Genomic DNA, 13,577 nt, shown 5'->3' on the forward strand with positions numbered 1-13,577 from the left:
CTGTGTGTGAAATGGTGTGACATAAAGGGCAATGTTAACATTGCCATTGGCTTCTGATGTGACAAAGATTTGATAAAAGAAGATTAAGCTACATTTCTGCTAGCACAGGCAGGCAAAGTCATACAGATTTGATGGTGGGTATTTGGGCTTACACCAGCATTACCTATCTTTGTTTTTTCTATAAAAGTAAATCAGGACTGCATATAATCAGGCAGTCACAAATAACCACAGAGGAGCAATTTAGGAAATTACCTGTCATTCAGGATCGCAATAGAATCAGTTCCAGCGAGTTGCTCAGTCTGAACCAAGGGAACAGTAATTTTTGCTTCATATTGATCTAGACTGCTCCAACACAGACACTTCAAGTGCCTGATCATCATCTTTAGTTTGAAACAATGGCTGCAGTTTTAGTGGGAGTGATTTGTTATTGAGGATATTGTTTGGGTTTTGTTACTCATTTCAGACACCAAAGTAATGTCTTGTATTTCTGTATTTGACATAGAGACTATTTTTTTTCTTTATATTTCTATTAGCACTTTCATTCGTGCTTGCAGGGTTTAAAATTACAGAGGGTTGGGTTTGAGGGCAACAGGGAGAAGTTAAATTAAGGTGGAATTCATTCTTTTTAGGAAGCCTATTAGGTTTTTGATAGAAAGAGAAACACCTCTGGAAATACTCCCTCCTGCAATAGTTCTTAATAGGTCATAATTTAGTGCTGTTCCCTTGTTCTGGATGTTCTCCGATTAACTAAAGCTTATGCCCATTAAAAATAATCTACCCTAGTAAAATTTTCTGATCTAATAAGTGAATTAGAGTAAATCATATTTCAGAGAGTCTGAAGCAGAAATATTGTCCATAAATTCAGGTGAAATTGTATTGAGGAATGGTAGTTTTGGTGTGTTGTCTATTTCTATGGTTTTTGCTTTCAGTCTCAGTCATGTGGCTGGTAAAGCAGCCCCTTGTATTTGCATTATGATGGAAAAATCTGAGCTGAAAGGAATCTTTTTATTACCAATTTGAAAATTACAATTTTATTGGCTCAATTTAGAAGCCATAGGGTAGTTTTTAAACAGTTTCAGACTTCAAGTTTTCTCCTGTCTTTCTCATTTGCTTTTCGGGCATGATTTGAAGGACAGGTGGGGTCACACTGTCAGATCCTATCTGAGCAGTGGACCCCAAAATTTATGCTGCGCCCAGTTTTGTCCTATGCTTCAGAAAGTATCCAACTGACATGAAGGCATCACTTCTCTGTCTGAAAGATATTCTGTATAAGGAAATAGTTGGAGCATGGGTGTTCAGGCTTCTTTTTTCTGGCATTTATTTCAGTTACACAACACTAAGCATGCACTGTAAGGATTACATATGCATATTCTGCCCAGGTCATAAAACCACTCTTATTTTCCCAATTGCAGAGGATGCAACCAGATTTAAACCCCTGAGAAAATATGTTTACTCATATGAAGCAGAGACATCAAGTGGGATCACAGGAACAGCAGATTCTCGAAGTGGTTCAAAGATCACTTGCAAGGTAGGCAAAAGAGGAGTAAATACACACAGGTGGGGACTGTGTACTTAACAGCATGGGAGCTGGCAGCTGGGAAGCATTCTTCAATGATTTTACAAACAAGACCATCTTTTCAGAAGGCTCATATTGAAAATCATGAAGACTAAGCCCCCCCTGTTCTAGGCAGAGGCACTGAGAATGGCAGAAGTCCTTCATACCTCTGTGCCCGGGCATTTCAATCCCTGGCTGTACTTTTACATGACAAAGGGGCAAGACTTGCTACTTCATTTTTCCTTCGCTCCCAGGCTCAGTCTACCAATTTCCATCAAACATTCTAGAAGTTGAATTAAAATAACTCATTGATGCCATGAAGATCACATGAGAGCCTGCTGATAGTAACTCAAGATAATATCAGGCTGTAGGAGTAAAGGGACCTATAGGCCATTTAACTACCCAATGTCACCTTATCTTGCCCAAAACTTTCTCAACATAATGTTGGTTTTGAGGGTTTTTTTCCTGAAATGGAGTAACTGTGAAAGATATTTTTATTTAGCACATACTGTTCTGATGAAGTCGAAACACATTGATCAGTGTAATGACTCAAGTTTTCATACAGTGATAATACTCAAAACTCTCAGAAGCTAAGTTGCTCACTTAGTATGATGTCATGCCATTAGCCAAGCAAATACTTGCCCTCTTATCTCCTCCATGGAATTATCTTAAGCTGTTTAGAGCGCTTTGGAGTCTTTCCCAACAGCTGGTAGCAGGGTGATCCTGACACTTTACAAATCCCAAGGAATTTTCAATGCAGTAGCAGAGTGATCCTGGAAATGTGAAAATGCTAAAAAGAATAATGTATAATATTTGTGTTTTCAGGTTGAGCTGGAGGTACCTCAGCTATGCCGCTTCATCCTGAGGACAATGCATTGCTCCCTGAGGGAGACATTTGGTATTGACACCAAGGAAAGGGCTATTCTGAAAAAGTCCAAGAACTCTGAGGACTTTGCAAGTGCCATGTCAAAGTAAGCAATGTCAATTATCAAAACTTGGGACCTTAACATGGAACTGGCTGCAGTGTAAACGGTCCACCCTGATTATGTTTTTCTAGGCATGGAACATATTTCATGATCACATGATAGATTTGTAAGCTGGTTCCACAGCAGAACTATGCATGATACACTGAAGAGTTTACATAGTTCTCAATTGCCAGTAGGGAAGGGAATTTTACATACAACATTTTAACCTGGAATGGTTTTCGAATTTCTGTCATCTACATCAGGAAGTTGTTGGGTAGTGGCTCAAAAGATTATTGCAAGTGTAATTATTATTACTTCTTGTAGGCACATTCTCAAATGGCTGCAGTCAGCTCGTTTAAGATAGTTTTCCTTTGCTAACAAACTGTGCAACAGAAAGGCATTTGAGACTGAAGTCCAGATTTCCAATCCCAGTCTGTGTAGCTAATCTTTTCCCTACCTATTTGCTTTTATAAGTAATTTCTTCTACTCCCTCCACTCAGCTAGTCTCTAGTGCTTGTCTGTGCATATTTTAGTCATGCACCTTCATGCTTTTTTCAGCACCTCAGTAATTTTTTTCTCATTACTTATAGATCTCAAACCAACTAGAGACAGTGTTAAAATATGTTTTACAGAAAACAGTTAAAGTTTTCTTTAAAGACTCAGACTAGTAGTGAATCCTTTGCATCATTTCCCAGTTTATTGCAGTAGTTAATAATTATCCCAGTCTAAAAATTTATCTCCTCTCTGCATTTATGCAACTCCAACTTTCAGCCATTGCTCTTGATATTTGCTTGCCCTTAGATGACGTAATCTGGCGAAATCAAAATGTCCTTGGTTGGAATTTTGTTGCTTTCATAGTAGTACTTTCTGTTAGTAACAGCAGTGAATAGTAAATAATGATAGACCAAGATAAACATGATGCTTTATCTCTAGCCCAGTAGGTTATTGATAACATGTTCTTCACTCTGTGGCTTTAATATGATTTCATACTAATGTTGTTTTTCTGGGGGGCAGGAATGAGCTAAAATTCAGCATTCAGGATGGAACCAAAGTCAAGCTGTATCCAGAGAAGGATGAGCCTCTGAATATACTGAATCTCAAGAGAGGTATCATCTCAGCTCTCCTTGTGCCAACAGAAACGGTGGAAAACATGAAAACAATTCCAATGGTAGGTCTTTTGAAAGCATTCACGTTATTGTGTTAACCAATGGAAAAAATTTCACCCAGACAGAGTCATTCCTGAACACCATTTTCAAAAGGCCTGGACATTCAGATCAGAAAGGGTGCCTTTCAGGTAGATCAGGAAATGTCTGACAGCACGAGCAAAGGCATTCACTTCTTTCTTCTTTCCAGGATACTGTGTACGGAAAGTGTGACAGTGAAGTTGAATTCAAATCCAGAAAAGGGAATGTTGCAGAAGATATTTCAATCACAAGGTACCTGAAAGGCTGTGACAGCTTCAGTCCCATCAGAGATCATGTCAGCCCCATTGCCATTGTAAAAGGACTAGTAAGTATGCCATTAAAAATTATTTAATGTAACATTTTTCACACCAGCACTTAAAATCAATAACCACTACCATGACTACTTTTATATTTATTTTTTGAAAACGTAGTTTTATTGCACTCTTCCATTAGATCAGACTGCAGTATTGTTGGGTGTCAATAGAAAAAAACGGATGCAGAGCAAGAGTTCTTCTTCTTCAATGTTCTTCTCTATTTTAAAGGAGAGCTTTTCATATATGGAGTTACTCCCATTGATTATTCAATAATCCAATAATCTATCAGAGCATAGCCAAATTGGGTCAAAATTTTCAAAATTCCAATTTTATTTAAAACAAGTAGACCTCTAAAATTCTAAAAGTATGTGTAAGGTCCAGGAGGATAGGGCTCTAGCTGCCCTGAAGTAAGAGGTTTGACAAAATGTTGGTCTGTCTGTTAATCCACAATGATCCCATGCAGTTGCTTGCATGAATATGGTCAGATTTCTTTCTGATATGAAGGCATCTGTGCTTTTGGATGTTTTAACTAAAAAAAAAAAAAGGTTTTATATAATGCAGAAAACACATTTTAGAACTTTTGCCACTTCTACAGCTTTTTGTAGAAATCTTTAAAGTTTGTGTTGCGAGACTGAACATCGCAATCGTTACAAGGGGAATGAACTACTCCAAAAATTACAAATTGGTTTTATAAAGGAGCCTTTATTGTAGGCAGCAGGGGATCAATCATGCAGTAACTACTAACCCAAGCACCTCAATAAGGCCTGAGGGAACATTTCAGTGGGATTTTTGCCTGAGAAGAGACTTAAATCCAAAGATTATTACTGGCACAATTTTGTCTTTGTGTAAGAATGATTCCAGTTATGCACCTCCATTTCCAATATATAACTATTAATCTAAAAGTAAAACTGTGTCAACCTTTAAAACTATGATTGCTTCCCATTCTACTCAGTAAGCTGACTGTCAAACTATTTATTTTACAGAACACCCCGTTATCTGCCCTTCTGAAGAGCACTCAGTTCTGTCATTACAATATTGATGCAAAGAAAAGGCACATAAGAGATGTTGTCTGCAGTGAAAAACACCTGCTTCTGCCTTCCTCAAACAAGTAGGTTGTTCACTATTTATCATTAGCCTATATTTATAAATATCCATTTTAAATGGTGATGTATCACATTCTCCCCTGACTTCATCCCTAAATGGACATTTTGTTTTTAAGAAGGCAGGAGGCCTGTCAAGACCTTATAAAAGCACTTGGACTTAACTAAAGCACTAAATTTGTCTTTCTTTCCTAGAAGTCGCTATGTTGTCATGACAGAGGTCAACCAGACTCTGAAGCTAGAAGATACACCAAAGATCACTAACAAAAATTTTGATGGAGGTATAGCTGCAGTTCTCAATATTATAAATACAGAGACAAATACAGGGAAAATTTTTTGTGCTTTTTTTTTATAGTGAATTAATTAAGGATGTGGGGACCAAATAAACCCATCATTTTAAATGAAATATTACCAACTTAGTAGGGAAAAGTTTGAGTATAAAATGAGAAAACCAGAGAAGTTTAAAAATACCCCTAATTTTAAATAATCTTTGTGTTTTCATTTTAATATTAAAATTATTCTTTAAAATTTAAAAATATATAATTTGCTTGAAAATTAATTTTAATCTTATTGGAAATTAGTTAAATGAACCCTTTTCAGCTACCCATGATTTCTTAAGCGTCTTTTTGCTTCAGTGCCAAATGTAAGCAATCCATTATTACTACATATTTTGTTCTGAAACATACTTTTCTGACCTGTTAATCCCAGTCATAAAATACTTCTTACAACATATATTTATTAAAATTTTAAAAAGAAAAATATGCTAATCTGAGAGGTGTTAAGGAATAATCTTCATTAAAATACAAAAGAATGTATACAAATATTCAAGTTTTGGGACAATTATATTAAATTCCACATCATTATTTTTGTAAACTGTTCAACAGTTATTAAATAATGTACAGACTTTGTATTTATACTGAATGTATGACAGAAGATAAAAATTAACATAGCTCCCCGACAAAGACATAAAGAATGCATTTTTTTTCCAATTTCTAGATGCACTGGAAGAGAAGGGACTTGCAATGGAAAGTACAGATGCCAAACTGTCCAGGCAGGGCGATGCTGTTCTGAAAACCCTGCAGGAAATGCAGAAACTTGCAGCCTCCCAGGAGAACCAGCAGAGAGCAAGACTCTTTTACAGATTTGTTTCTGGGCTGAGGAGTTTGCATAACAGCAGTCTCGGCCTTCTTGTACCAAAGATGATGGAAACCTCAAGGTGTGTTTGAGCAGCTCACAGTGCAAAAACGCCATACATCAATGCCATGGCAAAACCATGCTGTGGTTGACGATTTGCTGTAAATGGTTTTAAATTAGAGATGTATTGGATGTAATGAGTGTCTTTCAGAAAAATAAGTGTTATAAGAACTATACATAGAGGGAAATAAGGAAGGAAGCCTCAAGCCAACTGTGTGTGCCTGACACAATCCTTTGGATGTGTTTTTATAGCCAAATATCTTTCATGCAGCTTTGCTCAAAGACAATGGCTGTAATTCCAAGCCCCCAAGTGTAACTTATAGCAAAAAACACAGTTTTGAGTGGAGACAGACTTCAGCAGACATGGAAGAGTGCTACTGTTTGGTCTGACCCTGCCCTCCACTCCACACCTTTACTCTTTTGTCCAAGCTGGACTTGAGCCAGTTTACATATCCTTTATGTCCTCCATCTGTAAAGGAACTAGAGCCTCAGTCTGGGTCAATATATTAGATGATAATACTTAAAGTTGTGGAAAAGTCTGTTGTGAAGGAAAAAAAAAAAAGATATGTCCATGTAATGATCATATCATTAATACTTACTTTTTCTAATTTAATTGGGTTATTAGTATAACTTGTAAAACTAAGAAACTTCTTTTTTGGTAAGAATTGACGTAATTTGCTTCCTGACACACATAAGCTTACATCATTTCTATTAAAACACCTTAATAAAGCTGCCATATGTTTGTTTCAAACAGTCAACATGCAGCAATAACTGCAAACAAGGAATTAATTTATAAAAGTAATCTCTTCTCCTTTCAGCTCCATCACTGTCCAGGCCCTGACCCAGTGTGGGACTCCAGAGTGCTACAGTGCAGTCCTTCAAATCCTGAGAACTGGAAATGTGAATCCACTTGTGGCAGACCTGATCACATACACCCTGGGACTGTTGCCTTCTCCAACTCCACAAAGAATACGGGAAATTCTTAATATGGCCCAGTATCAGCCAAGTAGAGCTTCATTCTATGGCTTGAGTCATTCTGTTACTAAGTAAGTAAGGATAGCATGCAATTGTACAAAATTACAGTGCTTTGAGTAAACCCAAAGAGTGTTCACTTTTGTTTTATTTTTATTTCATGTATTTGCTCTTTAGGAATAAAATGTAGACATTTCCCAATTTCCTCTTCTGTTTCTGATGTGTTTATCTATTTCTTTAGGTTCTACAATGAGAAGAAGATTGTGACAGAAGAAATAGCAGATGTTGCAGACTTCATGGTTTCACTGCTTGGCACTGATTGTTCTGGGGAAGATGAACTTACATACCTCACACTTCGGGTATTTTTATTTCCTTCTTTCGTTATGCAGGCTATTATTATAATACTAATATTGTGTGATATGATATTATGTGATATTCTATGATATTCTATGATATTTATGATATTATGTTATATTTATTATCACATTACTTGTCTTGGTGGGGAGGAAGTTTTTATTATCTTTCTCTGTTTTCATCACTACCAGGCTATTGGAAACATGGGTGCAGTAATGGAGAAAGTTAAACCCAGTGTGAAATCTTCTCTGAAGACGTGTATCAGAAATGAAGCTGCATCACTTTCAGTTCAGAAAGCAGCCATCCAGGCATTCAGGAAAATGACAATTACTGAAGAGGTAAATTGGTGCAAGAACCAGGATAAACTCTTCTCAATTCACCTTGACTGTTCACAGGAGTTATTGAATATGCAAAGCTATTCCCATTTTTTAAATTCTGCTATCTCCCTTTTGGCTGGCTCCAGTTTTCAGAACCCCTTTAGTAAGTTTCCATACACATAGCTGGGAAACCTCCTGGTGTAGTGGGTGTTGCTCTTTTGAGATGCAGTTTCTTTGTCTAGTTATTCTCAGTTTAAATGGGAAGATCAAATCTGTTCCTTTTAGTGTCTTAAGTGTCTTCTGCTTATTTAAAAGTGGTGTTAACTAAGTAATTACCCCAGAGTTAAATGTATTCAACTAATAAAAAAGTCATGTCCCTATTTTATACTTGCATTTTTTTGTCATTGTTAACAGTACTGGGTAGATGTGTATTTACAATGCAGTGACATTACAGCATCCCTTACAAAATAGGTATCATTAAACAGAGCATTTCTGCTCAGTATCGTGAGATAGTTTCAATATTGCAAAATTTCTTCTCTAAAAGATATGCTCTCATTTCCAGATAAGGCTTAAAAAGTCTGGGAAACTGTGAACACCTGAAACTCATATCCTCAGATTCAGTTTAATACATTTAAATTTTTTAATTATTACTTAGTTTTAAATTATGTTTTTTATTTTTCCTGCAGCAGTAGATTTTGATCTTCTTTTTCTAAATTGAATTATTTTTTTCCAAATTTTGATAATTTGTCTGCACAGATGATTCCCAATTATCAAAAATCAGAATTCTCAAGTAAAAGTGTAACCTGTATGTACAAGATAAAAAATAAAAGACAAAAAAAAAGGCAAGCAGAAAAGATAAGAAGAAAAAAGAGGGGAAAAGTAAATTAAAAATATAAGAAAATTAAGGATAAGAGAAACTACTTACAGGACCATTTAGTGACAGGACAAGGGAGAATGGGTTCAAATTAAAAGAGAGTAGTTTTAGATTAGACATTAGAAATAAATTCTTTACTGTGGGGGTGGTGAGGCTGTGGCTCAGAGAAGCTGTGGATGCCCCATCTCTGGAAGTGTCCAAGGCCAGGTTAGAGAGGGGTTTGAGCAGCCTGGTCCAGTGAAAGGTCTCCCTGCTCATGGCAGAGGAACTGGAACTAGATGGTTTTTAAAGGTCCCTTCCAATACAAATGATTTTGTGATCCTCTGATTCCATGAAAATCACTTTCAGTAAAGCCGTAATTTCTATGATGTTTTCTAGCAAAAGAAAGTTTAACAAAATAACTTCAAAGAAACTGTTGTGATAGGCTGTAGAAATAAGGTACAAAAATAGGTATGCAGTCACTGAAGACTTGGACTGGTGATCCTTATGGGTCCCTTCCAGTCAAGAATATTCTGTGATTATTCCACCCTATATATTCCCAAAAGGGTTTAGCAATATCATCCATGAGCCAGTTCATCAATGCAAACCTCTCTCTGTTTGTGCAGGACCGTTCAGCCCTTCTCAAAGCATTCCAAGAACCGGATGCACCCACAGACAAACGTCTAGCAGCCTATCTCCTAGTGATGAAAAATCCCTCTCCAAGTGATCTTGCAAAGATTTTGAGAGTCCTCACAAAGGAGAAGAGTGAGCAGGTGAAAAGCTTTGTTGCCTCACACATTGCCAACATCCTGGACTCTGAAGAACTGGGCATCGAAGAGTAAGTGAAATTTAGGTCTATATTGGTCTCATTGGGAGAAAAAAGTTTTACCATAGCTGCAGTAGTAGTTATCTAGCAGTATAGTTTTGGACTGGTTTTTCTGTTTATTTGGACAAGCACATCAACTGAGTAAACTGGACAGGACAGTAAACTTTGTCAGGACAGCGCCAGATTATAGTCTTTTCCTTGAGTCTTATGTTTACTGTTAAATAAATGGCAGAGACCTACCCATTAGCAATCAGCACAGCTGTATGAATGTCTGCAAAGGCATTAAAAAACCATTAACTAAGACTAAACGAGTGTATGGAATATATACTAATCATATTTTAATTGCTATCCTCTTCCCTAGTCTAAAAAGCCAAGTTGAAGAAGCTCTGAAAGGAAATCAGCTCCCAACAGCCAAAGATTTCAGAAAATTCTCACAAAATTATCAGATTTCAAAAAGAGTTTCTGTACCTGGAATTGACCCCATCTCTGCCAAAGTAGAAGGAAACGTGATATTTGATCCAAACAGCTATATTCCTAAAGAGACCATGCTGAAAACCACCCTGCATGCCTACGGTTTCAACCCAAGTGATGTCTTTGAGGTACAACAATTACCAAAAACATTTGCTAGTATTCAGCTGCTTTCTTTCTCATTTCTGTTTTCTTATAACAATTTCTGTGAATAATGTATTTTTTTTTACAAGCCTTGGGAGAAATCACTGTGACTTCAAGGAGACTTTGATTTGGTCTCACTGGGCTTTAGAGCAAGCCATTCATTATGTGATGTCACTTGCCACTGACTGGATGGACGACCCTGTGGAAGTTATTAAAGGGCTCAGGGTAAAACGAACCCATCCATAACACATTGACTTTGTGCTAATGAATCATCACTGGCACACTGAAGTACTCATAGTAGATTTTAAGTGAGATACAACCTATGCAGATATTTTTTGTTGAACCTCCCCATAGAGATAAAATGAATTATAAGACATAGTGTTCCATATCTTCTGTTAAGAATCATGGGCTTCTAGGATACATTTTAAATGCATTTTTTGCTCCCCAGAAAGTCTATTTGTTGTAAAGTTCCAAAGAAAAGGAGGCAACTGTCTCAGTTATGTGTTGTCCTTTCTGTTCATTTCAGCTTGGCTTGGATGGAAAGGGATTTGAACCAACAGTGGAAGCATTGTTTGGAGAGAATGGATTTTTCCCAGACACTGCAACCAAGGCCTTGTACTGGGTTGATGGCAAAGTGCCAGAGAAGGTTTCCAAGGCACTTTTTGACTATTTTGGTTACTTGCAGGATGGCAAGCAGGATCAGGTACAGCTTGAAAACATTCTCTGTGCAGCACAGCATTCCTATCTTTACGCAGTAATTACAGCACTTAGCGCTTTACTCTGTATGTTCCTTCTACTCTATTGTGAGATAAACAGAAATCCTTAATCTTATTTAACAGCATGTTTTCTTAATTGTATTTGGAGGGATCTTTGTGTGGGGAGAAATCTATAAGTGCATGTGCAGAATAGCTGACCTTCATGAGGTACCTGTTCTAGATATGTGACATTACATACTTCATATGAGTCTGTTTTATTGCTTTCTGACTGAATTTTCAGGATATTGCGAAAGGAATAATACTTAACCTTGAAAAACTGATAAAAGAATTGGGCAGCAAACAAGCTCCAGAAGGAAGAGCATATCTAAGGATCCTGGGAGAAGAACTTGGGTACATGAAACTCAATGATTTTAAACTGCTGGGAAGCTTGATTTTAAAGAGTGTTAAAACTCTTCAGACTGTTCCTGAAATGGTATGTTTCTGATGCAGCAATGTACATTATCAACATTTTTTTTTAAACCAGATATTTTTAAGATTTAGATTGTATTTAACTTTATGCAAAAATATTTGATATCAGTGTGAAAATATAATTATTTAAAATAAAATACCCAGGCTTATGTTGAAGGACTGAGAAATCTATGAAGACTCCCCAATAACCAAGTAGTGTCCTCCTGGAGGATTGGTGAGGGAAAGAAAAAAGGGAAAGTTCAGGTCATATTGTATTATTGAGAAATCTACTGGAACAATTCCCAAAACTTTGGTACTGGCTATTAAGTTACATGACTAAATTTTAAATTATGTAAATATGTTTTAATATTAAAAATGTGATCCTTGTCAAGTTAAAAAGAAAAGATGTAGTAAATTTGGGGAATTTTGGTAATATCCTTCTTTCATTGAAGTAAAATAATGCTTTGCCATTATCTTTGGGGAAACCAGAATATTACATGGTATCTAAACCAATTCACCTTTGTATGTGTATGTTAAGGTAGACAACCTGTGTGTGTCAAGGCTGGTAAAAAATCTGCTCTTAATTTAAATTTCAGCTTTTGCTGACAGTGTTTAGTATACTTTTTGAAGCAGTGAATCTGTGGAAATTAGATTCTTACTCCATATGAAATTAACTTTTGGATTATAGAGTTGCAATCATTCCCTGATCAGTTTGAAAAGTACAAAATGTGCATATTCCAAACTGTGGATTTGTTAGTGTTCATTTCCTTGTTTGATTCCCAGATTGCACAAGCCATCTCAAAAGGTGTTGACAGGGATCTATTTGTCCACTACATATTCATGGACAATGAGTTTGAGCTTCCAACTGGAGCAGGTTTGCAGCTGAAGTTTGCCTTGTCTGGAATAGCAACACCTGGGGCAAGAGTAGCTGCAAAGCTTCATCAAAAAAGCGTAAGTTTCAATAGTTGTCTATATTTTTTCTCCTCTTAGTAATCTGCATTTTAATTTATGGGTTAAACTGTAACACTAGAAGCATTTTAAAGATTGCAAAATGTTCTCAATATTAAAAAACCCTAACTCATTGGAAGTCTTTGGTTAATTTGTGGATGACATTTAAATTAGATTAATAAGTAATGCATATAATAAATTACAAATGAGACATAATAAAATGTATGAATTAAAAGTATTTCAATCACTCTTTCAAAAATAACACTTTTTGATCTGTGTCTTTCTCTCCCCCTGCACTCAAAATACAACAGAAGAAAAGCTACACTATGTGAATTTGCGGTTTGAGCCTAAAAGTAAACAAAACATTTTGTTGGGGCCAATTCAAAGAGAAAAAATTTGATTAGCAGTTAAAAGAAATATTGAAAATTGAGTCAACTAAAATATTTTTCACCTGAGAGGGAACATCTTAAAATTGTAGCAAGAAAAAAGCATGTGACACAAAATTAATTATCCACTTAAGATTAAAAGAAAATAATTGTTTCTATTCCTTTTTGCAGTTCCAATAACTACCTTACTCTAACTTAGTCAATATTTTCTTTTATATTCAAGAATTTCTTATTAGTGTCAGTTAATCTAAACTTTTCATTTCCTACTATATAAAAGATCTAAATCAAAATAAGAAATAAATTCTCAAATTTAGTACTTGTTGCCCTTCAGTTAGCTTTGGAATCTTTTCCAGAATTTTGCATTCTGTCCTTTCTTTCTTAATGGCCAAAGCAAAAGGTTGACAATAAGCCAGTGTGTGTTTGGAGAAATTCAAATCTTGGATCCATTTCTTTTTTGTCATTTTGTTTGTTTGCTCATTGTCTTTGAAAACTGTTATTTTATTTTTTTCTTACAATGGAGAACTGGCTCATGTCTTCAGATTTATAAATACATGCAAGTTGCTCCATGTTTGGAGAATTCAAATCTTGGATCCATTTCTTTTTTGTCATTTTGTTTGTTTGCTCCTTGTCTTTGAAAACTGCTATTTTTTTCTTACAATGGAGAACTGGCTCATGTCTTCAGATTTATAAATACATGCAAGTAGCTCCATGTATAAAATCTTTCTGAAGCATGAGTATTTTTACATTAAAATAGGTAGGGATTCTTGATTTTTTCATCTTGCTGATTTGTATACCATAGTTACCACTTTTACATTCCATTTGATTATGTGATTT

General features: G+C 35.9%; 1 protein-coding gene across 1 annotated transcript in view; it reads left to right on the top strand.

Annotated features, from left to right (window-relative positions):
- APOB (apolipoprotein B) overlaps positions 1-13,577 on the top strand; it is a 36,426-nt gene that overhangs the window by 2,537 nt on the left and 20,312 nt on the right. Inside the window, 15 exon segments of the mRNA XM_058020175.1 lie at positions 1,413-1,528; positions 2,381-2,526; positions 3,535-3,688; positions 3,874-4,029; positions 5,002-5,126; positions 5,314-5,399; positions 6,115-6,334; positions 7,131-7,358; positions 7,526-7,643; positions 7,830-7,976; positions 9,435-9,646; positions 9,996-10,233; positions 10,773-10,949; positions 11,243-11,434; positions 12,193-12,360. Coding sequence (XP_057876158.1) covers positions 1,413-1,528; positions 2,381-2,526; positions 3,535-3,688; positions 3,874-4,029; positions 5,002-5,126; positions 5,314-5,399; positions 6,115-6,334; positions 7,131-7,358; positions 7,526-7,643; positions 7,830-7,976; positions 9,435-9,646; positions 9,996-10,233; positions 10,773-10,949; positions 11,243-11,434; positions 12,193-12,360 — 2,483 coding nt within the window.

Source organism: Melospiza georgiana, chromosome 3 (assembly GCF_028018845.1).
Source record: "Melospiza georgiana isolate bMelGeo1 chromosome 3, bMelGeo1.pri, whole genome shotgun sequence".
Classification (NCBI taxonomy): Eukaryota; Metazoa; Chordata; class Aves; order Passeriformes; family Passerellidae; genus Melospiza; species Melospiza georgiana.